This window comes from Hyperolius riggenbachi, chromosome 5 (genome assembly GCF_040937935.1).
Source record: "Hyperolius riggenbachi isolate aHypRig1 chromosome 5, aHypRig1.pri, whole genome shotgun sequence".
NCBI classification, from domain to species: domain Eukaryota; kingdom Metazoa; phylum Chordata; class Amphibia; order Anura; family Hyperoliidae; genus Hyperolius; species Hyperolius riggenbachi.
Window position 1 is genome coordinate 218,608,572 of NC_090650.1, and position 25,085 is coordinate 218,633,656.

At 44.3% G+C, this 25,085-nt stretch overlaps 1 protein-coding gene across 1 annotated transcript in view; it reads right to left on the minus strand.

The window, feature by feature from the left end:
- Nucleotides 1-25,085, minus strand: part of LOC137518597 (band 4.1-like protein 4B) — a 252,326-nt gene that overhangs the window by 115,008 nt on the left and 112,233 nt on the right. The window contains exon 6 of the mRNA XM_068236670.1: nucleotides 16,440-16,547. Within this exon, the coding sequence (XP_068092771.1) occupies nucleotides 16,440-16,547 (108 nt within the window). The remainder of the gene's footprint in view (nucleotides 1-16,439; nucleotides 16,548-25,085) is intronic.

Here is a 25,085-nt window from a genome sequence, read left to right on the forward strand (position 1 = left end):
TCTGGGGAAGAATGCCCAATAAACTATATGTAAGGGGCAGAAAAATGAAGGCAGCAAAAGTTTGTCTCGGATCCACTGTAAGATGTTAGCAAGAAGTTATTTTAGAAGTTATTTTTTATGCTGTTTTTCTTTTTTCAGGAAGATTACTATGAGTTTTGACACAGCTATTAATACAGCTGAGACTATTTTTGATCCTATTCTACATATCCTACATAACACAACTGTTATAATCCTTTTTAAATGTACTTCAGATTCATGTTTGTTTGACTATAAAGTCCTGATCAGATGGAATATTATGACATGGAGATGTTACTTTAAACTGTTAATATTTTGTATATATGCGGTATGATCAGCAAATGCAATACTTTATAAAAAATCAAATATTGAGTGCTCTGATTCATTTCAAGGTATAATGTTAATTTATAATTACTGTTATAGAGGGTTCAGATCCCTCTATGCCCAGTTTTCTTATGGTAACACATTAAGGGCTGGTCCTTTACTGAGTTAGCGATCATGTAAAAGGAAAGAACCGCGCAGATCTTCGACACTATGGCTACAAAAGAGGAGAAAAAACTATCCCTTAAAAAAACTAGATAAAAAAATTAGATGCAATAACGTAGACTAAATATAATTATTAGATGTTATTCAAAGGGCATATCCTGAAACAATTACACTCAATTAAAAACAAAATTATTAACAGGTAGGGGTTCCTATGTAGTCTGATAAATTGTCCCTGATATAACAAAATGTAACGAATATGCCGCCGGGCGGTGTTTCTCGGAAGGATTGCGGATCTTTGGCCACATCGGCTCCAGTAAGCGTACCTTCTATTGCGGCATGTGGAACTCTGTCAGCATCCTCCCCGCAATCCGTGCGGGCACATTGCGCCAAACTCGCCGGCATGTTACTCTGTGTGACTCTGTTTTCCCCACTATAGGGCGTGTGCGCGCACACCGGCCTCCCTTTTATACTATGAAGAAATGTGCCAGCTGACTTGGAGGCAGGTCCTTGAGCCAGGCAGGTCAGGCAGGTCCTTGAGCCTGCTCTGATTGGTTGCAGCTCTGGGAGGTCCTTCATGTCCCAGGCAGTATATAAGGAAGTGTTTGACACTGGCACTTCATCTGTGTTTGCGACACCCTGTGTTAGCGCTCAGACCTAAGTCAGTTCGTGGTGTGTAAAGTGCTGCAGGACCCCGTTACTTGCACACGCAGTTAGCCTGATTGATCTCATTGTATTTGACTTTTGCCTGTTTCTTGACTATTCTCTCGCCTTCTGATATTGTACTTTGCCTCTCTGATCTCCTGCTGACCTTGGCTCGTTTCCGACTCTGATATCCGTCTCCTGATTCTGTACCTCACTGCCTGTATCGTTGCTGAACCTATTTCTGTCCGACCTTCCTCTCTTCAGTGGCTCGTCTCCCACTGAGGGGTTTCCGGTATAGAGGTTCGCCTTTCTGAGACGCCTGGCCTCTAGTACAGCATTATTACTAGAGGCTGAGACTCCTCCACTGCATCCCTTGGAGGATCTCACACACGGGGTTCCCATTCAGAGGTAACAACACCTCTGAGGAATCGCAGTGTGGTGGATATTTCCACAAAGCTTCTCTCATCTTGAATTGTATTTTTGTGTGTTCATTCCTGTGCTATTACCTGCATTATTTGGTGATTCTGCAGATCACCATATAATCAGTTAGCCTCTGCATTACTAGTGATACTGCAGATCACTAGTAATCAGGGATCCTGAGTCTAACACATTCATTACACAAAATTGAATAGTGCTAGATTGAGAAATACCGTATTTTTTGGACCATAAGACGCACTTTTTTACCTCCCAAAAGAGGGGAAAATGTTGGTGCGTCTAATGGTCCGAATGTGGCCTCACAGCCTCCCAAAAAAAGAATCCCTGGCAGTCTAGTGGTAGCACCCCTCCCTCCCCGTGTACAGCGACTGCAGCCTGATGTGTCACTCATCCTGCTCCATCACGGGTGCAGTGACCAGCAGCAATGCCCCTGGTCCCTTCGATTCCTCCCTCCCAAGCACAACGACTGCAGCATTTTGTCACTTACCCTGCTCCATCGTGGGTGCAGTGACCGCAGCAATGTCCCCGATGATCCTCCAATCCCTCGGCTGTAGATTTTTGTCACTCACCCTGCTCCATCGCGGGTGCAGTGACCGCGACAATGTCCTGGGTTCCTCTGATCCCCCCCTCCTGTGCACGAGCCGGCTCCCGGGCACGCCAGACTGAGTGATGATAACGGGCTGCAGCCGCCGTGCACACGAGGGAGGGATCAGAGGAACCTGGGACATTGCCGCTGTCCCTGCACCCGCGATGGAGCAGGGTGAGTGACAAAACGCTGCAGCCGCTGTGTTTGGGAGGGAGGGATCAGAGGATCACCAGGGACATTGCTTCGGTCACTGCACTCGCAATGGAGCAGGGTGACAATCAGTTGGAGCCGCTGTGCAGTGGAGGGAGATAGGGATACAAGTATTGGGCATCCCCTGGAGACACTGCAGCTGTCACCACTCCTGCAATGGAGCATGCTGGGTGACATTAACATGCTGCCGCCGCTGTGCACCTGTGGGAGGGAGGTATCGGGCATCACCTGGGGTCATTGTAGCTGTCCCCACTCCCTGCACAGACACTGCTGGGCTCAGGTCTGATCTGCTCATACAAGCTGCAAGTGCAAGGCACAGTATTCGACCTGAGGAAGCGTTTTTTACCGTGAAACGCGTTGTCAAGCTAAGTGCCCAATAAAGTACCTACTTTTAAAAAATAAATTCAGTGGATGGACTACTTTCTTTACAAGGTAGGACCTTCCATTCAGTGTCTGTCTACACTTTAAGTGTATTATTTATGAACTTCTAACTACACCCCACACTGTGTGAAAATACCGGGCGCCTCCTTTACCTGTCTATAGACCTACAAATGGGCTCAGTGGCAGGCTTAGCCTCAATGCACCACTGCCACTTGGGGGCACCACCTGCCATCACATCCAAATGATAAAGCACATTAATCTACACAAACTGCAAAGGAAATGGTTATCTTTTTTTATTTAATAGTTATTGGTTTCCATTTTTCCATATGTGTGCTATAGAATATTTGTGCTGGGCTGTAAATTACTAACCAGCCCCTACCTGGTGTCCTACATAGGCAGACTGCTCTCTGTTTTGGTTGAAGCTGATTATTTTTGTGTTGATTTGAGCAGACTTTACATCGCCTAACATAATTTCAGGCTCAGCCCACACTTTACAATGTTACACCGTGCACAGGATAGCTTTCTATAGGCTATATACTCTATATATAACCTCTATGTCTGTTTATAGTTCCTTTAAGAATCATTCTGACATTACCACAACCAGCTCACAATAATCGTCTAGTACTTTTGCCTTGTTTCCGCAGAGCATTGAGTCTAGCTATAGGATTGCATCAGACAACATGGTGATCAACCAGTTTCTATCAGAAGTACTAGTCCCAGGTGAGGCTAGGAACATGGTGTTGAAGTACAGCATGCACAGGATTCCCTGTAGCATAAGAAATGGACTACCGGTATATGCCTCGAAGTGGCTTACACATTACAAGTTCCTTCACTTCAACAAAAAGCTTTGTTCTAATGTAAGCTGTACTTTCATCTAATCAATGCTTATCTTCAAATTTCATCATACTGTACATTAGAAATGCAACCTAAGGCCTCATTCACACTGGGGCACTTTCAGCCCGCATTTTGTGCTTTGCTGATCACCAGTGGCGGCAATCAGCAAAGTACTGCAGCACAAGTGATCCTATGCGATTACTCACACTGTAATGATTGTGCCTCTGACTGAAGGGAGATTTCATCAGTGGAAAGCCTAGACCTGGATAAGTAATCTCTCCTTTACACTCTGCTCTGGACTCTGCATAGGGAAGGAGGGAGAGAGGCATTCGGGTAGGGGAGTGAGCCGCCTTTCCATCATCAAGCACCTGTAGGCACGTGCCTACATTGCCTTATGGTAAATCCGGACCTAATGCAGCATTTTCCCGGAAATTGCGTCACAATTCTCATTCATTGGAATGCAAAACGCAATGCAGAAAAATCACAGATAATAGCAATGCAAGATCGCAGATTTGCAGTTCCGAGAGTGAACGTGTCCTTAGCTTTATGACTGCAAACACTATTCTTGTTCAAGAAAAATACTAAGAAAAAGATGAACTTAGTGGCAGGAAGTTATACTAAGTATTTTTCCTATGTCAAAAAGGAGGAGAAGTAAAAAGGCGCTACTCTGTCTCCCTATCCTCCCAATCAATCAGCTGCTTAATTCTCAAGGTGTGGGTATCCCTTTAATCCCCACCAAACATAAAAATAGACAAAAAACAGAGAATAGCGCTCGTATCCAAGTTTGTAATTGATAGTTTATTTATCTATACATAAAAAGTATCTAGCCTTTGGAGTTAAAACCATATAAGCATAAAGGGTTTCATATACAAGATCACTTCAAAAGTTCTCCACTATATCCCCTCCTGCATATGTCTTCTAAAAAAATAATAATAAGTGGAACAATATAACTTCATTCATGCCATACACACTGTCATGCATACCATGGAGCCACCTGAATCTCTAATAAAAATTCCCCATAAAAAATTCTCCAGTAAAATCCGTGTAGATAAGTGTATTGGGTCAATCCGCCTATGCGTTTATAGCAGTCCCCTCCGTTATCTCAGAGTGTCCATCCACCTGCCGCAAAGGACGCTTTCAATCACTTGTGCGTTCAGTCACTTACGCGTCCTGCAGCTTTTCTAATTCTCACATGCGGGCTCCGGCCGGTAGCCTCGCAAGCAGGACTCCTCTCTCTTTCCGTATTGCCGCTCCCCCGGTATGGCGTCCGTTTGCAAGCTCCTTACAGCTCCGTGCGCTCCGGCTGCACAGCTTTCCGGGTGATTGGCCAGTTGGGAGTGACGTCACTTCCCTTTCCGGGCTCCTGCGTTCCAACCAGCGTTCCAATGCGATTTCCTGCTTTCATGATGTGAAGGGCTCTAGGAGCATCCACGCAGTGTTCCTACATTCTGCAACAAAAGCACGTACAGTACAAGGTGCATGGTTGCATATGGGAGTTCTGAAAGCAGGAAATCGCATTGGAACTACCGGCCGGAGCCCGCATGTGAAAATTAGAAAAGCTGCAAGACGCGTAAGTGACTGAACGCACAAGTGATTGAAAGCGTCCTTTGCGGCAGGTGGATGGACACTCTGAGATAACGGAGGGGACTGCTATAAACGCATAGGCGGATTGACCCAATACACTTATCTACACGGATTTTACTGGAGAATTTTTTATGGGGAATTTTTCCTATGTCATGCTAGAACTGTCAGCTTCTACCTTGAATAATATAATCACTAAAGGAAATAGTCATGTGCAATGTTGTGTGCTACAAGTTGAATCCCTGTATTTAAAGTAGGATATCATTTAATCTTAAGCTAAACAGATACATCAATCACTTTCTAAAGTAACTTATTATGCTTAACCCTTCTACACCCACGCAGCCAGTAAACAGCAGAGAGGAAAAAAATTGTTATAGTTATCCTTGTAATTAAGATCACATGACTACTTGACTCCTCATCAAAACCTGCTTATGTATTACCACTTTATTAGTGATCAGTTCACTTGGCCAGATGCCCATTGCCTGCCTCAGTACAAGTCCTGGAACCCTCTTGCCATTCCCACTTGTAAGGCCCTTTTCACATGGGCAACTGACAGGCGGTGAATTCACGACCTGACAGCTGCTTTCCTGCACCTGCCAGGTGCTCGTTAGCACTCGGTACTGGCGCTAGACAGGCGGCCCCCCATGGAGTCATATCTGTGTTTAGACTCGACATGTCGTGGTCCTCTGCCCCCCTGTAACACCACTGCGTGTCAGCACTTGATATGCGCAGTGTTACTACTGCTGCAATTCAGCTGCATTTAACCACTTGAGGACCTAGGGCTTTCTACCCCTTAAGGACCGGCCACTTTTTTTCCATTCAGACCACTGCAGCTTTCACGGTTTATTGCTCGCTCATACAACCTACCACCTAAATGAATTTTGGCTCCTTTTCTTGTCACTAATAAAGCTTTCTTTTGATGCTATTTGATTGCTCCTGCGATTTTTACTTTTTATTATATTCATCAAAAAAGACATGAATTTTGGCAAAAAAATGATTTTTTTAACTTTCTGTGCTGACATTTTTCAAATAAAGTAAAATTTCTGTATACATGCAGCACGAAAAATGTGGACAAACATGTTTTTGATAAAAAAAAACCCATTCAGTGTATATTTATTGGTTTGGGTAAAAGTTATAGCGTTTACAAACTATGGTGCCAAAAGTGAATTTTCCCATTTTCAAGCATCTCTGACTTTTCTGACCCCCTGTCATGTTTCATGAGGGGCTAGAATTCCAGGATAGTATAAATACCCCCCAAATGACCCCATTTTGGAAAGAAGACATCCCAAAGTATTCACTGAGAGGCATAGTGAGTTCATAGAAGATATTATTTTTTGTCACAAGTAAGCGGAAAATGACACTTTGTGAGAAGAAAAAAAAAAAAAAAAAAGTTTCCATTTCTTCTAACTTGCGACAAAAAAAAAATGAAATCTGCCACGGACTCACCATGCCCCTCTCTGAATACCTTGAAGGGTCTACTTTCCAAAATGGGATCATTTGTGGGGTGTGTTTACTGTCCTGACATTTTGGGGGGTGCTAAATTGTAAGCACCCCTGTAAAGCCTAAAGGTGCTCATTGGACTTTGGACCCCTTAGCGCAGTTAGGCTGCAACAAAGTGCCACACATGTGGTATTGCCGTACTCAGGAGAAGTAGTATAATGTGTTTTGGGGTGTATTTTTACACATACCCATGCTGGGTGGGAGAAATATCTCTGTAAATGACAATTTGTTAATTTTTTTTACACACAATTGTCCATTTACAGAGATATTTCTCCCACTCAGCATGGGTATGTGTAAAAATACACCACAAAACACATTATACTACTTCTCCGGAGTACGGCGATACCACATGTGTGGCACTTTTTTGCACCTAACTGCGCTAAAGGGCCCAAAGTCCAATGAGTACCTTTAGGATTTCACAGGTCATTTTGAGAAATTTCGTTTCAAGACTACTCCTCACGGTTTAGGGCCCCTAAAATGCCAGGGCAGTATAGGAACCCCACAAATGACCCCATTTTAGAAAGAAGACACCCCAAGGTATTCCGTTAGTAGTATGGCGAGTTCATAGAAGATTTTATTTTTTGTCACAAGTTAGCGGAAAATGACACTTTGTGAAAAAACACAATTAAAATCAATTTCCGCTAACTTTTGACAAAAAATAAAATCTTCTATGAACTCACCATACTCCTAACGGAATACCTTGGGGTGTCTTCTTTCTAAAATGGGGTCATTTGTGGGGTTCCTATACTGCCCTGGCATTTTAGGGGCCCTAAACCGTGAGGAGTAGTCTTGAAACGAAATTTCTCAAAATGACCTGTGAAATCCTAAAGGTACTCATTGGACTTTGGGCCCTTTAGCGCAGTTAGGGTGCAAAAAAGTGCCACACATGTGGTATCGCCATACTCGGGAGAAGTAGTACAATGTGTTTTGGGGTGTATTTTTACACATACCCATGCTGGGTGGGAGAAATACCTCTGTAAATGGACAATTGTGTGTAAAAAAATCAAAAGATTGTCATTTACAGAGGTATTTCTCCCACCCAGCATGGGTATGTGTAAAAATACACCCCAAAACACATTGTACTACTTCTCCCGAGTACGGCGATACCACATGTGTGGCACTTTTTTGCACCCTAACTGCACTAAGGGGCCCAAAGTCCAATGAGTACCTTTAGGATTTCACAGGTCATTTTTGTTTCAAGACTACTCCTCACGGTTTAGGGCCCCTAAAATGCCAGGGCAGTATAGGAACCCCACTAATGACCCCATTTTAGAAAGAAGACACCCCAAGGTATTCCGTTAGGAGTATGGTGAGTTCATAGAAGTTTTTATTTTTTTGTCACAAGTTAGCGGAAATTGATTTTAATAGTTTTTTTTCACAAAGTGTCATTTTCCGCTAACTTGTGACAAAAAATAAAATCTTCTATGAACTCACCATACTCCGTACGGAATACCTTTGGGTGTCTTCTTTCTAGAATGGGGTCATTTGTGGGGTTCCTATACTGCCCTGGCATTTTAGGGGCCCTAAACCGTGAGGAGTAGTCTTGAAACCAAATGTCGCAAAATGACCTGTGAAATCCTAAAGGTACTCATTGGACTTTGGGCCCCTTAGCGTACTTAGGGTGTAAAAAAGTGCCACACATGTGGTACCGCTGTACTCAGGAGAAGTAGTATAATGCGTTTTGGGGTGTATTTTTACACATACCCATGCTAAGTGGGAGAAATATCTCTGTAAATGACAATTGTTTGATTTTTTTACACACAATTGTCCATTTACATAGAAATTTCTCCCACCCAGCATGGGTATGTGTAAAAATACACCCCAAAACACATTATACTACTTTTCCTGAGTACGGCGGTACCACATGTGTGACACTTTTTTGCAGCCTAGGTGCGCTAAGGGGCCCAACGTCCTATTCACAGGTCATTTTGAAGCATTTGTTTTCTAGACTACTCCTCGCGGTTTAGGGCCCCTAAAATGCCAGGGCAGTATAGGAACCCCACAAGTGACCCCATTTTAGAAAGAAGACACCCCAAGGTATTCAGTTAGGTGTATGGCGAGTTCATAGAAGATTTTATTTTTTGTCACAAGTTAGTGAAAAATGACACTTTGTGAAAAAAAACCAATAAAAATTAATTTCCGCTAACTTTTGACAAAAAATTAAATCTTCTATGAACTCGTCATACACCTAACATAATACCTTGGGGTGTCTTTTTTTTCTAAAATGGGGTCACTTGTGGGGTTCCTATACCGCCCTGGCATTTTACAGGCCCAAAACCGTGAGTAGTCTGGAAACCAAATGTCTCAAAATGACTGTTCAGGGGTATAAGCATCTGCAAATTTTGATGACAGGTGGTCTATGAGGGGGCGAATTTTGTGGAACCGGTCATAAGCAGGGTGGCCTTTTAGATGACAGGTTGTATTGGGCCTGATCTGATGGATAGGAGTGCTAGGGGGGTGACAGGAGGTGATTGATGGGTGTCTCAGGGGGTGGTTAGAGGGGAAAATAGATGCAATCCATGCACTGGGGAGGTGATCGGAAGGGGGTCTGAGGGTTTGGCCGAGTGATCAGGAGCCCACACGGGGCAAATTGGGGCCTGATCTGATGGGTAGGTGTGCTAGGGGGTGACAGGAGGTGATTGATGGGTGTCTCAAGGTGTGATTAGAGGGGGGAATGGATGCAAGCAATGCACTGGCGAGGTGATCAGGGCTGGGGTCTGAGGGCATTCTGAGGGTGTGGGCGGGTGATTGAGTGCCCTAGGGGCAGATAGGGGTCTAATCTGATAGGTAGCAGTGACAGGGGGTGATTGATGGGTAATTAGTGGGTGTTTAGGGTAGAGAATAGATGGAAACACTGCGCTTGGGTGGTGATCTGATGTCGGATCTGCGGGCGATCTATTGGTGTGGGTGGGTGATCAGTTTGCCCGCAAGGGGCAGGTTAGGGGCTGATTGATGGGTGGCAGTGACAGCGGGTGATTGATGGGTGGCAGTGACAGGGGGTGATTGATGGGTGGCAGTGACAGGGGGTGATTGATGGGTGATTGATAGGTGATTGACAGGTAATCAGTGGGTTATTACAGGGGAGAACAGATGTAAATATTGCACTGGCGAATTGATAAGGGGGGGTCTGAGGGCAATCTGAGCGTGTAGGCGGTCGATTGGGTGCCCGCAAGGGGCAGATTAGGGTCTGATCTGATAGGTAACAGTGACAGGTGGTGATAGGGAGTGATTGATGGGTGATTGATGGGTAATTAGTGGGTGTTTAGAGGAGAGAATAGATGGAAACACTGCGCTTGGGTGGTGATCTGATGTCGGATCTGCGGGCGATCTATTGGTGTGGGTGGGTGATCAGATTGCCCGCAAGGGGCAGGTTAGGGGCAGTGACAGGGGGTGATTGATGGGTGATAGGTGATTGGCAGGTGATTGACAGGTGATCAGTGGGTTATTACAGGGAAGGACAGATGTAATTAATGCACTGGCGAATTGATAAGGGGGGGGGGGGGGGGGGGTCTGAGGGCAATCTGAGCGTGTGGGCGGGTGATTGGGTGCCCGCAAGGGGCAGATTAGGGTCTGATCTGATAGGTAACAGTGACAGGTGGTGATAGGGGGTGATTGATGGGTAATTAGTGGGTGTTTAGAGAAGATAACAGATGTAAACGATACATTTGGGAGGTAATCTGACGGCGGGTTTGCGGGCGATCTAATGGTGTGGGTGGGTGATCAGATTGCCGGCAAGGGGCAGGTTAGGGGCTGATTGATGGGTGGCAGTGACAGGGGGTGATTGATGGGTGATAGGTGATTGGCAGGTGATTGACAGGTGATCAGTGGGTTATTACAGGGAAGAACAGATGTAATTAATGCACTGGTGAATTGATAAGGGGGGGTCAGAGGGCAATCTGAGCGTGTGGGCGGGTGATTGGGTGCCCGCAAGGGGCAGATTAGGGTCTGATCTGATAGGTAAAAGTGACAAGTGGTGATAGGGGGTGATTGATGGGTAATTAGTGGGTGTTTAGAGGAGAGAATAGATGTAAACAATGGATTTGGGAGGTGATCTGATGTCGGATCTGTGGGCGATCTATTGGTGTGGGGGGGTGATCAGATTGCCCGCAAGGGGCAGGTTAGGGGCTGATTGATGGGTGGCAGTGACAGGGGGTGATTGACGGGTGATTGATGGGTGATTGACGGGTGATTGACAGGTGATTGACAGGTGATTGACAGGTGATCAGGGGGATAGATGCATACAGTAAACAGGGGGGGGTGGTCTGGGGGGGGGGGGTCTGGGGAGAATCTGAGGGGTGGGGGGTGATCAGGAGGGGGCAGGGAGCAGGGGGGGGGATAAAAAAAAAAATAGCGTTGACAGATAGTGACAGGGAGTGATTGATGGGTGATTAGGGGGGTGATTGGGTGCCAACAGGGGTCTGGGGGGTGGGCAGGGGGGGGGTCTGATGGGTGCTGTGGGCGATCTGGGGCAGGGGGGGGGAGAAATCAGTGTGCTTGGGTGCAGACTAGGGTGGCTGCAGCCTGCCCTGGTGGTCCCTCGGACACTGGGACCACCAGGGCAGGAGGCAGCCTGTATAATACACTTTGTAAACATTACAAAGTGTATTATACACTTTGTATGCGGCGATCGCGGGGTTAACATCCCGCCGGCGCTTCCGTATAGCCGGCGGGATGTTGCGGCGAGCGAGCGGTGACAGGCGCCGGCGGAGGATCGCGTCACGGATGACGCGATCGCTCCGCCCATGCCCTTAAATGGACCGCCGCCTCTGTGGGTGAGGCCGTCCTGCAGGGCTCCACTTCCCCGCCGCCCCTGTGTAGTGGGCGGTCGGGAAGTGGTTAAACTGCACCCGAATTGCACTGGCAGACAGCAGACAGGAGGCTGAACTGCTCGGCAAGCTCAGTTCGGTCTCCTGTCTGCCTGTCTGCCTAGTTCTGCTCCCATTGGCCATCTCTTCTACCCTCACCTAAAGGATTATTAGGAACACCTTACTAATACGGTGTTTAACCCTTTTTTGGTTTCATAACTGCCTTAATTCTACGTGGCATTGATTCAACAAGGTGCTGAAAGCATTCTTTAGAAATGTTGGCCCATATTGATAGGATAGCATCTTGCAGTTGATGGATATTTGTGGGATGCACAACCAGGGCATGAAGCTACCGTTCCATCACATCCCAAAGATGCTCTATTAGGTTGAGATCTGGTGACTGTGGGGTCTATTTTAGTACAGTGAACTCATTGTCATGTTCAAGAAACCTATTTGAAATTATTCGAGCTTTGTGACATGGTGCATTATCCTGCTAGAAGTAGCCATCAGAGGATAGGTACATGGTGGTCATGAAGGAATGGACATGGTCAGAAACAATGCTCAGGTAGCCAGTGGCATTTAAACAATGCCCAATTGGCACTGAGGGGCCTAAAGTGTGCCAAGAAAACATCCCCCACACCATTACACCACCACCACCAGCCTGCACAGTGGTAACAAGGCATAATGGATCCATGTTCTCATTCTGTTTATGCCAAATTCTGACTCTATCGAGACTGATCAGACCAGGCAACATTTTTCCAGTCTTCAACTGTCCAATTTAATGAGCTCGTGCAAATTGTAGCCTCTTTTTCCTATTTGTAGTGGAGATGAGTGGTACCCAGTGGGTTCTTCAGTTGTTGTAGCCCATCCGCCTCAAGGTTGTGCGTGTTGTGGCTTCACAAATGCTTTGCTGCATACCTCGATTGTAATGAGTGGTTATTTCAGTCAACGTTGCTCTTCTATCAGCTTGAATCAGTCAGCCCATTCTCCTCTGACCTCTAGCATCAACAAGGCATTTTCACCCACAGGACTTCCGCATACTGGATGTTTTACCCTTTTCACACCATTCTTTGCAAACCCTAGAAATGGTTGTGCGTGAAAATCCCAGTAACTGAGCAGATTGTAAAATACTCAGACTGGCTCATCTGGCACCAACAACCATGCTATGCTCAAAATTGCTTAAATCACCTTTCTTTCCCATTCTGACATTCAGTTTGGAGTTCAGGAGATTGCCTTTACCAGGACCACACCCCTAAATGCATTGAAGCAACTGCCATATGATTGGTTGATTAGATAATTGCATTAATAAGAGATTGAACAGGTGTTCCTAATAATCCTTTAGGTGAGTGTATATGTCATTCCATAGTCTTGCTTAACCATTTAAGCCGCCTAGACATGATTGTCCCATCCAGTCGGCTGCTGTTGCACTGTGCGCGCACGTGTTGCCCCCCGTTAGCCCGGAGATCAATAAATGGGAGTCCTCGGTAGAAAGACCGACGGCTTCTTATCAGAAGCCGCCGTCTTTCTGATAAAAAAAAGTTTTCCATCCTCCTTATGCTTCCTGGAAGCAAGAGTGCTCACTTCCAGGACTAAAAATTATATTTTTGACCGTGGCCATCTTGTGGCCACATAGTAAAACTACATCTACATACATTTTTTAATGAAATAAACAAACATTATTACATTTAAAATTAACTGTTTACCTCCCACACCAAAAATTACCCAAATAAAAATTTTAATGAAAAAAATATTACAATTAAAAAAACAACATAAATAGGGGGGTCTGAATTTTTTTAATATGCATGTGAAGAGGGTATATTATGAAAATGTTTTAAATTATAAGCTTATAAATAGTGCTGGATGCAAAACTGAAAGAAATGCACCTTTATTTCCAAATAAAATATTGGCCCCATACATTTTGATAGGGACATAATTTAAATGGTGTAATAACCGGGACAAATGGGCAAATAAAATACATAGGTTTTAATTATGTATTATTTTAAAGCTATAATGGCCAAAAACTGAGAAATTATGCTTTTTTTTTATTTTTTTTCTTAATATTCCTGTGAAAATGGATTTAGAAAAAATTAATTCCTAGCAAAATGTACCACACAAAGAAAGGCCTAATTGGTGGTGGAAAACAAAAAGATATACATCAATTCATTGTGATAATTAGTGATAACATTATTGGTGAATGAATGGGAGGTGAAAATTGCACTGATGCATAAGGTGAAAAATACCCGGGGCTGAAATGGTTAAGGTACATGGTATAATTTTTTTATTTTATTCGATTAGATAATTTAGTTCGATTATTCTGTTAGATCAAATATAAAGATTTTTCCAACATGTCTGATCGGATTTTTAAAGAAAAAATGGGATAATCGTTTTTTAATCGTCATTTTTCTTGATAAAAAAAAAAAAGATTATTTTCAATTTTCATTCGATTCAATCGTTTTGGTCCAAAAAATGGGAAAACCAAACGTTTTTATTGTACCGTATATGGGTACCATTAGGAAAAATAATGCATTTATAGTATTCCTTGCTAATTGTACAGCATCATAGGAAAGAGGCTTCCTCTAGTGTCAGCATGAAGTGTGCATCAAAGTGCTTCAGCCAGGCAAATTCACAGGAAAGAAAACTGAAACAATCCTGAAAAAACAGAAGCTACCTTGGTGATGCAACTGGCAAATGCAGGAGACACGGTACAAAGTATCATTCTGAGATATGTGAGAAATACAAACTGCAGGCCAACACATCGAAATGACTTATCTATCTCTTAGGATTTTTGTTTTTATGCTTTCTGTTCATCACACGCACCAGCTACAAACCCAACAGACCAGAGCAGGATCATCCTACTGGCAACCTAGGCAGATGCCTGGGGCCTAGTGGGCATCAAGGGTCCCACCTGCCACCTTCTTCTAGCTCTCTCCACTTCAACTTACCAAAAGGACCAAAGGGGGGGGGGGGGGCACAAAGCTACTATTTTGTCTACGGCCCCATTACATCTTACTCTATGTCTGCAACAGACACATCTGTTTCAGTCTCTGAGATTAGCACAGTTAGTCAACTCAAACAGTGCTAATCAGAGATAGTCAATGAGATGCAAGTAGTTCCAGCTTGCATGCATTTTCTTTAATTGATAGTGCATTAGATTTACCCAGTTCCAAGCGGCATACAGTTTGTATTCAATTTGTTGGCAAGCCGAAATTATCTGCATTTCAGTGATCATCCATCACTAGTGCTAATCAAGACAACAGTTCCTATTCAGTCCCTGCATCTGCACACAGCTGTCAGCAGACACAAAATCTGTTGGCCCTCATTCTTTATGGAAGTGGCAAAATTGTCCGGTTATTGGCCAATCAAAATTGGATGTATGTACTAGGCTTTAGAGCTTGGCAAAAAGAGGAGCTGTCAGCCATACTATCTCAGAAAAAAACAACAACATATATATAAGTAGATAAATACTTGCTCTACTTACATATTAAAAGAAAAAAAGAGAAAATACTTCTTAGGATTCTCCATTTTAACTGTGTCGATCTTGAAGCCAATCCTGATGTCATTTAATCCCTTACTCTCCTCTGCCTGATTGTGTATGCATTGCCCACCCTCCTCCCAGTTTTCAGGCACTCCCACCCAGCTCTGCAATAGAAAGTGCATTGTCTCAACATGAGATATATTGGCCAATCAGAGAGGAACAGAGGTGTGGGAGGGAAAAACAGAAGGGAAAGAGGCTTCAGCCAATCAAGCTACATTAGTGAAGTCTGAAGGGAAAGTAGAGAAGCAAAAAAGGACAACCCATCATGCCCTGCAACTTCCTTTGTGCGGCAATGTACCAAATTAGAGTCAAGTAAACTGGGGAATGATCATCTATCAACAAGAAACGTAATAGCGATTTTTAACTTTTGGATTGCCTGGTTAGCATCCTTATTACTTGTTTACCAGATAAAAATAAAGAATTTTTTTCTGATTTTATGCCTGACAGTTACACTTTAAGGCATTTCTTTAAAGAGACTCTGTAACTTTGAAAAGATCCCCTGGGGGGTACTCACCTCTGGATCCTAATGAGGCTTCCCACGCCGTCCTGCGTCCCACGGGGGTCTCGCTGCAGCCCTCTGAACAGCCGGCGACAGGCCCGACTGTAATTTCAATATTTACCTTTGCTGGCTCCAGCGGGGGCGCTGTGGCTGCTTTAGGCTCGGAAATAGACGGAAATACCCGATCTCCGTCTGGTCCGCTCTACTGCGCAGGCGCCAGAGACTTGCGCCTGCGCAGTAGAGCGGACCTGACGACGATCGGGTATTTCCGCCTACTTCGGAGCCGACAGCCGTCAGAGCGCCTGTGCAGGAGCCAGGAAGGTAAATATTACATCACGGCTGTATGGAGGGCTGCAGCGAGACCCCCGTGGGACAGAGGACGGCGTGGGAAGCCTCATCAGGATCCTGAGGCTTCCTCCACCCGAGGTGAGTACCCCCCAGGGGACGTTTTGCCGTTACAGTTCCTCTTTAACTTCTAAATGAACCCTAAAAGCAGCTTTCGTACAATTCCACTCTCCTCATAACTGGTAAATGAGAAGAAAACAGTTCTCAGTTCCTCTGCATTACTAAGATTATGCTAATTTTGTATGCAAAAATGTGCAGCTTGAAAACATAACAGTAGGATAAAGCCATGGTGGGCGATGACTGGTCCAGCTTTAAGCTGCATATAATTGCATACAAATTGTATACAACATTTGAATAACTCTGCATCAGCTCAGAGTTATTCGCATCTTGCTGACCATCCCTAGTATTTCTATCCACAATTTATGGAAACACACGTGCGCTTACTTGGTAATGTGACAGAAGAAAAAGATAAGTTATAAAACACTTCTACTGTTTTACAATTTATAGAAGGAAACAATGCATCAGCCATGAATTATACAGCATGCATAACCAAATGCACTGAATACATAAAGTCAAGCAACTCACAAGCTGTACTGTCTGGTCAACTTTTTTAATCTTGGTGGTCTGTTTTCCTGCTTGCTTGAAGATGATCCTGTAGATTGTGTACTCTCAGTACGCAAGGATGCTGGACTCCTAAGTGTAGAGACAATAAATATAATTACCATTATGAATTGTTGACATAGTATTCACAAGTAAAATATATTTAGTAATGTGCTGTTGGAGACATTAGCAATCTACTGTCAGCTTACCATTGTAGGCAACTTAAAGCACACATACCCGAGACAAAGCTACCTCAGCTAAGCACAGTGGTATGTTCATGCTGCTTTCACATACCTGTGTGTGCTCTGTTTCTTTCCTTATTCTCCCCCAGTCCTTGTACTTACTCTTTGAAAATGTTAACTTATAGCTAAATTCAAAATTTCAGACAGGAAGAGTCTGGCTTCCTGTGATGTTCCCTCCTATCACCTTACTACCATTTCATTCTCTTTTCCACCCCATTCACTCCCCTTAAGTGGAGAGAGTGGAAGGGTGATGGGATTGGAAATCGCAACAAGCCGGCCTCTTCCTGTCTGAAAATTTGACTTCAACAAAAGTCACATTCTTCAAGTAGTGCTTATGGGCGGGGGGAAGGAGAGAAACGGACAACACACACAGGTATGTGGATCCAGAGTGTACATACATCTGTGCTTAGCTTAGCTAGCTTTGCCTTGGGTCCGGTATCTTTTAAGCTTTTATTTAGATTTGAAGGTGATGCTGCAGGTGTATTATAGCATGAAATAGGAGTTCAAAATACCAAGTAATACAGTTTTTTTGTCACTTACACTAGTATACTTATTTCAAACCTGGCTTCCTAAGATCTTACTGGCAATATAGTATTCTGTATTAATATATAGAAGCTCACCATACTCTAAAATAAAAATAAACTTGTGACATCAATAGTTGTATCAATAGAATTAAAGGAAACCAGAGTTGAACGCTTTGGCACAAAATAGACATATCCCCCGATAGATTGTACAAAATACATACTATGCCTGGTATTTTTGCCACTCTGGTGTGCCATTTTTTTGTGTTGTGTTTTTTTTACTAAAACTCAATGCAAAACACAGTTCATTAGAAAAGCATATTATTTAGTGGGCTTGGTGCAAAATGAAATCATCATTTCTAAAAAAAAACTCTTATGACTAACAAATATAGATTAAAAAAAAAGTTTTTCAATATACCCTTAAATTAGCAGCTCCTCCCATCTCATCACAGCTCTCTGTGATGCTACAAAAATACAGAACAGGAAATCAGAGCCAGAAGGGGGCAGGCTTGGGCTTGAAAAGACATCAGAGAAGACAGACTCAGCTATAATGATTCCTGAGCAAAGCCAGACTGAATGATCAGTTTGGGATTTTATCAGGGCTGAAAACAAGCAGGCTGAGCAGTGAAGGATGAAACAGAGAGCAGGGTAGGTGTCTAATGTTCCCACTGATATATATGGTAAAATACATGAGGGTGCATCGTCTCTGGTACACTTTAATCTTAAATTGAACTTTCCTAGAGTTCCTGGCTCTTATTTTATATCAAGCATTGAAATCTGAGTTCTAAATTTCAAACCAGATTTAATGTCACACTGACAGAGTTGCAGTGTATTTAGCTCCCACACAGAGAAATTACGACATTTGAAAGTTTCCCTGAAGGGAAAAAAAGGGGTACTTACCTTGGCAGGAAGAAGCCTCTGGACGGGAAGCCCGTCCTCCTCACCAGAGGGGATCCAGCACTAGGACCCCCGAAAATCCACTTGTTGGCACTTGCCTTCTGATTAAGCTCTGGCGGAAATTGACAATCCCGATTGGTCTTCTCTACCATTTAGGCGCAGACACCTCGTGCCCCCGTAGTAGAATGAACCTGATCGGGCTTAAATATTTTTGCCAGAGCCGAGGGGAAAGCCGCTACTGCGACTCCGTGCAGTGCCTACTTTTGGTGTTATTGTTTGTTTTTCTGGGGGTCCCAGAATGGGTCTCCGAGGGACGATGGGGGAAATGTTTGATCGCTGTCCTGCAATCCTAAGGGTTTGCAAAGCCACAGTGGTTTTATGACCTCTTATTACTTTTCAGGAGAGCTGCCATTGTAGTCTGATTGCTCTGACTAAATAAAAAGAAACACAGGCAAATATTAAGTAGGATTGTTACTATATATTCACATGTTTTCTCATCATGCCATGGTTTACTTCAGATATACTTTGACCCCTTGTGTACCAGCTGGTACCAGAAAACCAGCGCTGGTACCAGAAAGCGGCGCATACCGACAAATCGCCATGCATACTCACTGATCACAACACTTTCCCATCACTGCAGCAGTCTGCAGGCCTCTCTCTCTGCCATCTCTATGACAGCAGAGGGATGTGCGCCGATCAGGAGCCACTTTCATTGGCTCCTGAGGCTGTCCATCAAAGTAAGCCAATGCGATTGTCTCACAGTGATCACGCGGTCATGGGTCAATGAAAGCTGCTCCTGGCCTACTCTTACAGACAGCAGGGCAAGTGAACTGCGGCAGGTCGGCAGGTGCAGAGCAGCGAGATCGGCAGTAGCGGAGGGAGCACACGGTGGGGAAGGTGAAATATGCAGAGCCGCACAGCCACCTGCAGGCCGTAGATTGCTACCAAATGCGGTCTGGAAGCGGTTAAAGCAAACTCCTGGAAATCTTCATAACAGAAACTTCTAGTCCTGCCTGTCTGGATGTTGCCATCACTGCGGTTCTGATTGGCATATGCTCATTTTAGTCCTGCCATGTGAACGTTACAATAACTGCAGTTTCTATAGGTAACACTCCTTTCTGTTTTGTCCAGTACTGTTATTCCTGTGTGGATGTTTACCGTGGCTATGGTAGTGATTGGATTGGTAAATGCTCCCTCCTGTTTGTCCTTGTCTTATTTATTGTGGCGGTTACTAGAAGCTTTAGAGCTGCAATCGCTCTGAGCAATCTTCCTCACTGTTTCTTGCCTGTGTCTACTCCTGCTGTTATCTGATCTGGCTCCTCTAGAGGGCAACCCGCACTGATATTTCCCAGTAGTGCCTGTCTTTTCCTAGTGGGTTCTGGTATTATCTCTGTCTTTCTTCCTTCAGTCTCAACACCTTGTGCAATAAGGCCTGGGTGTAACCGTGTGCTGGGTAGATGCAACTGGTATCCCGAGGCTGATGAGCCAGATAGGGTAACTGCAGTGAAGGCAGGAAATCTACCAGGACTTACATTCTCTTTATCTGTTTATCTCATGAACGAAACAGACTATTCAAGAGAAAAGCTTTGTGATTCAACCCCGTATTCTTTACGGGTATCTGAAATGTAAAACAGCCCAGTAAAGAAGAACCTCCTCTGTTTGATGTTCTGAGTTATTGTTGATTTTTGAGCCAACAGCCATTGGGGCTGATTCAGTAAACATTGGTAATATTACTGCAAACGGTAATGTTACAGTTACTTCTACGCGTAAGCACCACAAGATATGCTAGTAGCATTAACCGCGGTACTCCAGTAGTGCACCCGCTACTATGGTAATGGGTGCATTACCATAATAACAGTACGCTACGGAGGTATTGGGGGTCACACTACCAGCATATCTCGCAGTACTTACACGCTGAAGTAACAGTAGTATTGCCGTGTGCTGTGCATGCACGGTAATATTACCAATGTTTAAAGAATCAACCCCATTGAGTGCTTTAGTGTTTACTCAGTATTTATCATTCTATTGTACTGGGAAAGAATAAAGACAACTAAAATTGCTCATCATTTGATTGATCCAAATCCTTAAAACTGTGTAAGGTCAAAATGTGTTATTACTGTGATGTTGCTATAAACTGAGCTGCTTTTTACATTAGTATGTAGGTTTACAAAATGAAATTGTGCTATTCCTAAATAGCCTTTATCACTGGAACTACAGATTGATTTGAATTTCAATTCCAGGTTTCAGGCAGAACACAGTCAATTAATTTCAGTCACATACAGAATGCCGACGTGGACAAATGTGCTATTGCTCTAAAAGCTTGTTGAAAAAGGGCTACATGCCTCCTGAAAAGTGATTAAATGAGCAGCAATTGCCTCATGCATACCTGCATGCTGTTGATATGTCATCAGCTAAAACAAAGTAAACGTGAAAAGAGATATGGGCCCCTATTCAATTAACCTTTCTCCTGAGATTTCCACCATGAGATCGTTTTTCATCTTATCTAAGAAATAATTGTTCAGCACCTGACAATTAAAAAAACAAAACACTAAATATAAAATAAAGAAGTAAAAGCAAAAATATTTTGAAAGTTTTCTTGTTTGTTGGGGCTAAAAAGTTTTTTTTTTTTTTTGATCATTTGTGAAAACATTTACTGTGAGATAAAAGTTGATAAAACAGGGACCAAAGTATTGCATATTTTACAAAATACCTAGATGGATAGATTACCTTTGTGGTAATGTAAAATCTTTTTTATTCAATATAAAACACATGAAATTGCACTTACAATTTCTCCACTAAAAAGTGTGTCTCTTCAGGAGCCCCCTTGTAACGATTGTGGAATTCTCTCCGTGGTCAGTGCACAGGACGCGCGCTGACACTGCGGAAATCCTCCACAAGCGTATAATCTGAGAGAACCCAGCAAAAGGTGCAACACACCTGTAGAGGGAAATTCCTGCTGGCAGATGGAGCCGTGGAGTGCAGAGGAACAGATCCTCTGCCCAGCCACAGATGCCAGATAGGAATTGTACGAGCGAAACCAAGTGAGAACGCAATCGCAAGGGCTGCGATTGCCAATGAGAAAGAGCACAGGGACAGAATGTATGTGCGTGCACCAATCTAGTCGCCAACCCGCGACGGTGAACACACAACAGCAGAAACAAAGTAGGAACGCAATTGCGAGAGAAGCGTTTGCCAGAAGTGACAGAAGACTGAGCCAGACAGAGCACGAGAGTAGCAAATGCACAGCAAACAACAATGAGAAGATAAGGAAAACAACAAACGCTAGCTAAACGAGAACACCGCTCTCATTCGCAACAGCGAACACGTTTACGGCGCGGTCTCCGCACGATAAGCGCAACAGAGACAAGCACGCCACCGCTGGCGACAGTGCAATCGCAAGGACAAACAGAAGACAGAACAGGCAATACAAATAATACAACCTGACTGTACTAGAGGGATGCCTAATGCAGTCCCCAGGAATACTCTAAGATAATCTTTAGCAAACAATAGCAAGGCTGACACTCCAGGAGTGTTTCAACAGTAACAAACCATGATGACCAGCAAAGGATTGTGGGATCACATGGTATTTATGCTGCATGCCTCCAAGGGAGGCGACCAGGCAATTTGCATAATTAGTATCTGCAAATTCCTCAGCAGCAGAGCAGGTCTGAAGCTTGCAAAGCAAAGACAAGTCTATTATCCAGAGACCTGCATCCCACAGGCTTGAAGAATGGTCAAACAGCTGTCTGCCTGTGCAGCCAGCTGAGCGGATCATTACACCCCTGATGAGACGCAAGTTGAAACGCGTTGAGCAGAGCTAGAGAGGTGGTAGTGTGGAGATCTGCTGGATGCATGTATTGGGTCATCTCTGTTTTATACAAAGCGCTTTTTATTGGAGAAATTGTAAGTGAAATTTCATGTGTTTTATACCAAAAAACAAAAGATTTTACACTATCAGCAGATGATTAAGTCCATCTAGGTGCAGTGAAAGCTGAAAAAGAGGTCTGCATATGATTCATGGTGACTGCAGAGAGGATTGCACACATGAGAGTTTTGCTGGTCTGTGAGTTGCTCAGCAATATTATCTGATGAGAGGCTATTGTTTAAAGGGATACTTAAGTGTAGCAAAAAAAGGGCCAATTTTCTTACCTGGGGCCCCCTGCATTCGACCTGTGCCCGCACCGGTACTCTACAATCCTCCGGTCCCCGCTGCAGTTCAGTTACCGTTTCGGCAACTGAACCTGTTACAGGCTACTGCGCCTGCGCGGCCCAGGCCGTGGGCATCATTGTTCGCACACCTGGTCCCGGGAGCATCCTGCGCAGGCGCAGTAGAGAGTAGAACGTGAACAAGGAGGTGTGCAGTCCTGGTGCAGTGGCCAACGACAGGCTCAGTCACTGAAACTGAACCACGGCGGGGGACCAGAGATTTGTAGGGTACCGATGTGGGCACAGGTTGACTGCAGGGGTCGGTAGAAGCCCCAGGTAAGTAAAACTGGCTTTTTGCTACTCATAAGTATCCCTTTAAACAATTGAGGGCTGGTGCTGGTGGAGGTGTGTGTACATACACTATTTCCACAGCACGATGCAGCAAACAATATGCACTGGAGGTGTGGTAGATTTGAGTAAAGATGATAACACACTAAAGAGGATAATGCACTAAGGACGATAACACTCTAGTGCATCTTCCTGTTTTGTCTACCTTCCTTGTATTATATGAGGTCCAGGTGATACAATCTTCTGTGAGGCCAAGTTTATGCAGAATCATATCTGTAGTGGACTACAAATACTCATGAATTGTTGGATTGTACTTTGAGAACTATGAAAAGTATCTAACTGTTGAGAGCAAATACACCAGATATATTGTTTAGCAAAGTTTGTTTCTTTGTGGGTGTGGAGAACCAGGCTCATTGAAAAATGAGCTCACTGATCGATCTATACTGAGAAACATATAGGTGGTAGTGGTGTTGTTGGTTGTTGAAAGATTAGAGGAGAGCAGAGCACCTCAAAAACCAATTAAAATTATATCCGGATCAAATACTTGGGTGTGACTCTCCCATCAGACATATGTGATCTTGATAAGATTTAACTAAACTCCTCTCCTTAACACCTTCTTTCCTCATGGCATGATTATCCCTTATCTCTTTTTGGCCATATTAATTTGGTCAGGATGACTATCCTCCCGATGACACTTTATTTACAACGAGGTGCTCCTTTTTTTACCATAGTTTCTAAGGATATAGCTTCACTTCAGAGCCAGATACAATTTTCTGTGTGGCATGGAAAATGCCCTAGGATCAGATATACTTATTTAGCCAGGTCCAAGGCACAGGGAGGTACAGGATTACTGAATTTAGGGCCATATGCAATTCACTTTTTCACCTGTGTTTTCTCCAAGGTGATATTTTTACAACTTAAAATAAAATGCATTTTAAGCCACCAGCAAGCAAACAAATACTCAAAATATTTTTACAGTAATGTTTTACCTACTTGTTGGTACTTTTTTCCTTTGCAAAGTGTTAAAACGTTATTTTAAATTGAAAATTAAAAATTATCTCCTAGGAGAAAACTCAGGTGATGTAACGATCGGTGAAGCACAGAGAGGATCTGATTACCGGTGATCTGCAGTATCACGGGGAATACAGATGTATACCAGATTATAAGTGATCTGCAGTATCACCAAAAATCCGATATACCAGCTAACCTCTGTTCACCTGAGTAGAGTGTAGTGTTTGGGTGTAACAGTAACACTTAGAGGACTAGGCCTCAGTGCAGTAAGGAGTGCTGCACGGATTCCTTCTGAAGACCTGAACCCTCCAACACGGGAGGAATCAAGCTGACAGTAGGAAGGATTGTCCAAAAGTGACACTCTGGAGGAAGTGTCACTAACAGGACAGGGAACCGCCTCCAATCGTAAGGTCGGTTCTCGAGGTCGGACAAGCCAGGTCGTAACACACGGACAGATAAGGTACAAATACAGAAAGCGGAGGCGGAGTCGAAGGTACAGGCAGGGTTCAGCAACAGGGTATCAGAAATATCGAGGTACAAGATCAGAGTTCAGGAGGATAGTCAGGCAGGCAAAAGTCATAACAGATAATCACAATCAAACTAGTACTTTAGCTATCAACAGAATCTAGCTGTGTAGGATTACAGCTCCAGCTGGTCCCGGCACACTTAAGGATCTGACTACAGGTCTGAGTGCTCCCACGTAAGTGTTCGCAACGCCAGACAACCAGCAACTGAACAGTCAGTAGTATATATACACAGGTACCTCTCCGGCACCTCCCCAAGTGCTGGACCAATGAGGAGTGGAGCCAGAGTCAGCTGACCAGCCTGGTCAGCTGACTCACTTCTTGCCGTCATATATTCCCTGCCTGAGTGCGCGCGCGCGCGTCACTCTAAACCTAGAGGGACTATGTGTCCCAGCCACACCAGCACCGCTCTGCGGTGCCTCTGCCAAGGGGCCATGTGCGCTATCCGCCGCCATGCCCTGCACGGGGACAGCCGCCTCAGACTGAGTGGAGGCGGCTGCCTCCCCGTGCTCCTGTTAGGAATATGGTCATGCCACTTCCTGCCTGCTGGTGGCAGCATCGTGTTGAACTCTGAACTTCCTTTATTCCACCAGCAGATGGCTCTAGAGACTTTGCAGGACCTGAACTTTCTTTGTTCCACCACTGGGTGGCTCTATGCTGGCTGGAGACAGCTCTGCCACTGCAAGGGTTGCTCTCTATGGACTTTGCTTGCCAATCATGCTGCAGGTGTGTCCTCCTTATTTAAGAGCCCTGCAAGGAGCAACCTTTGCCAGAACTTTGTGCTCGCTAGCTGGAGTATCTGGACAACCCTGGTTCTCTGGTATTCTGTATTTCTGTATCTGTTATCCTGTTACTGAACCTTGATTCTGTCTGACCTCGTTTACTGCCTGCTCCTTTTGTACCGTGATTGCTCGATTGTTGCCGACTTATGCTTTGTTCTGA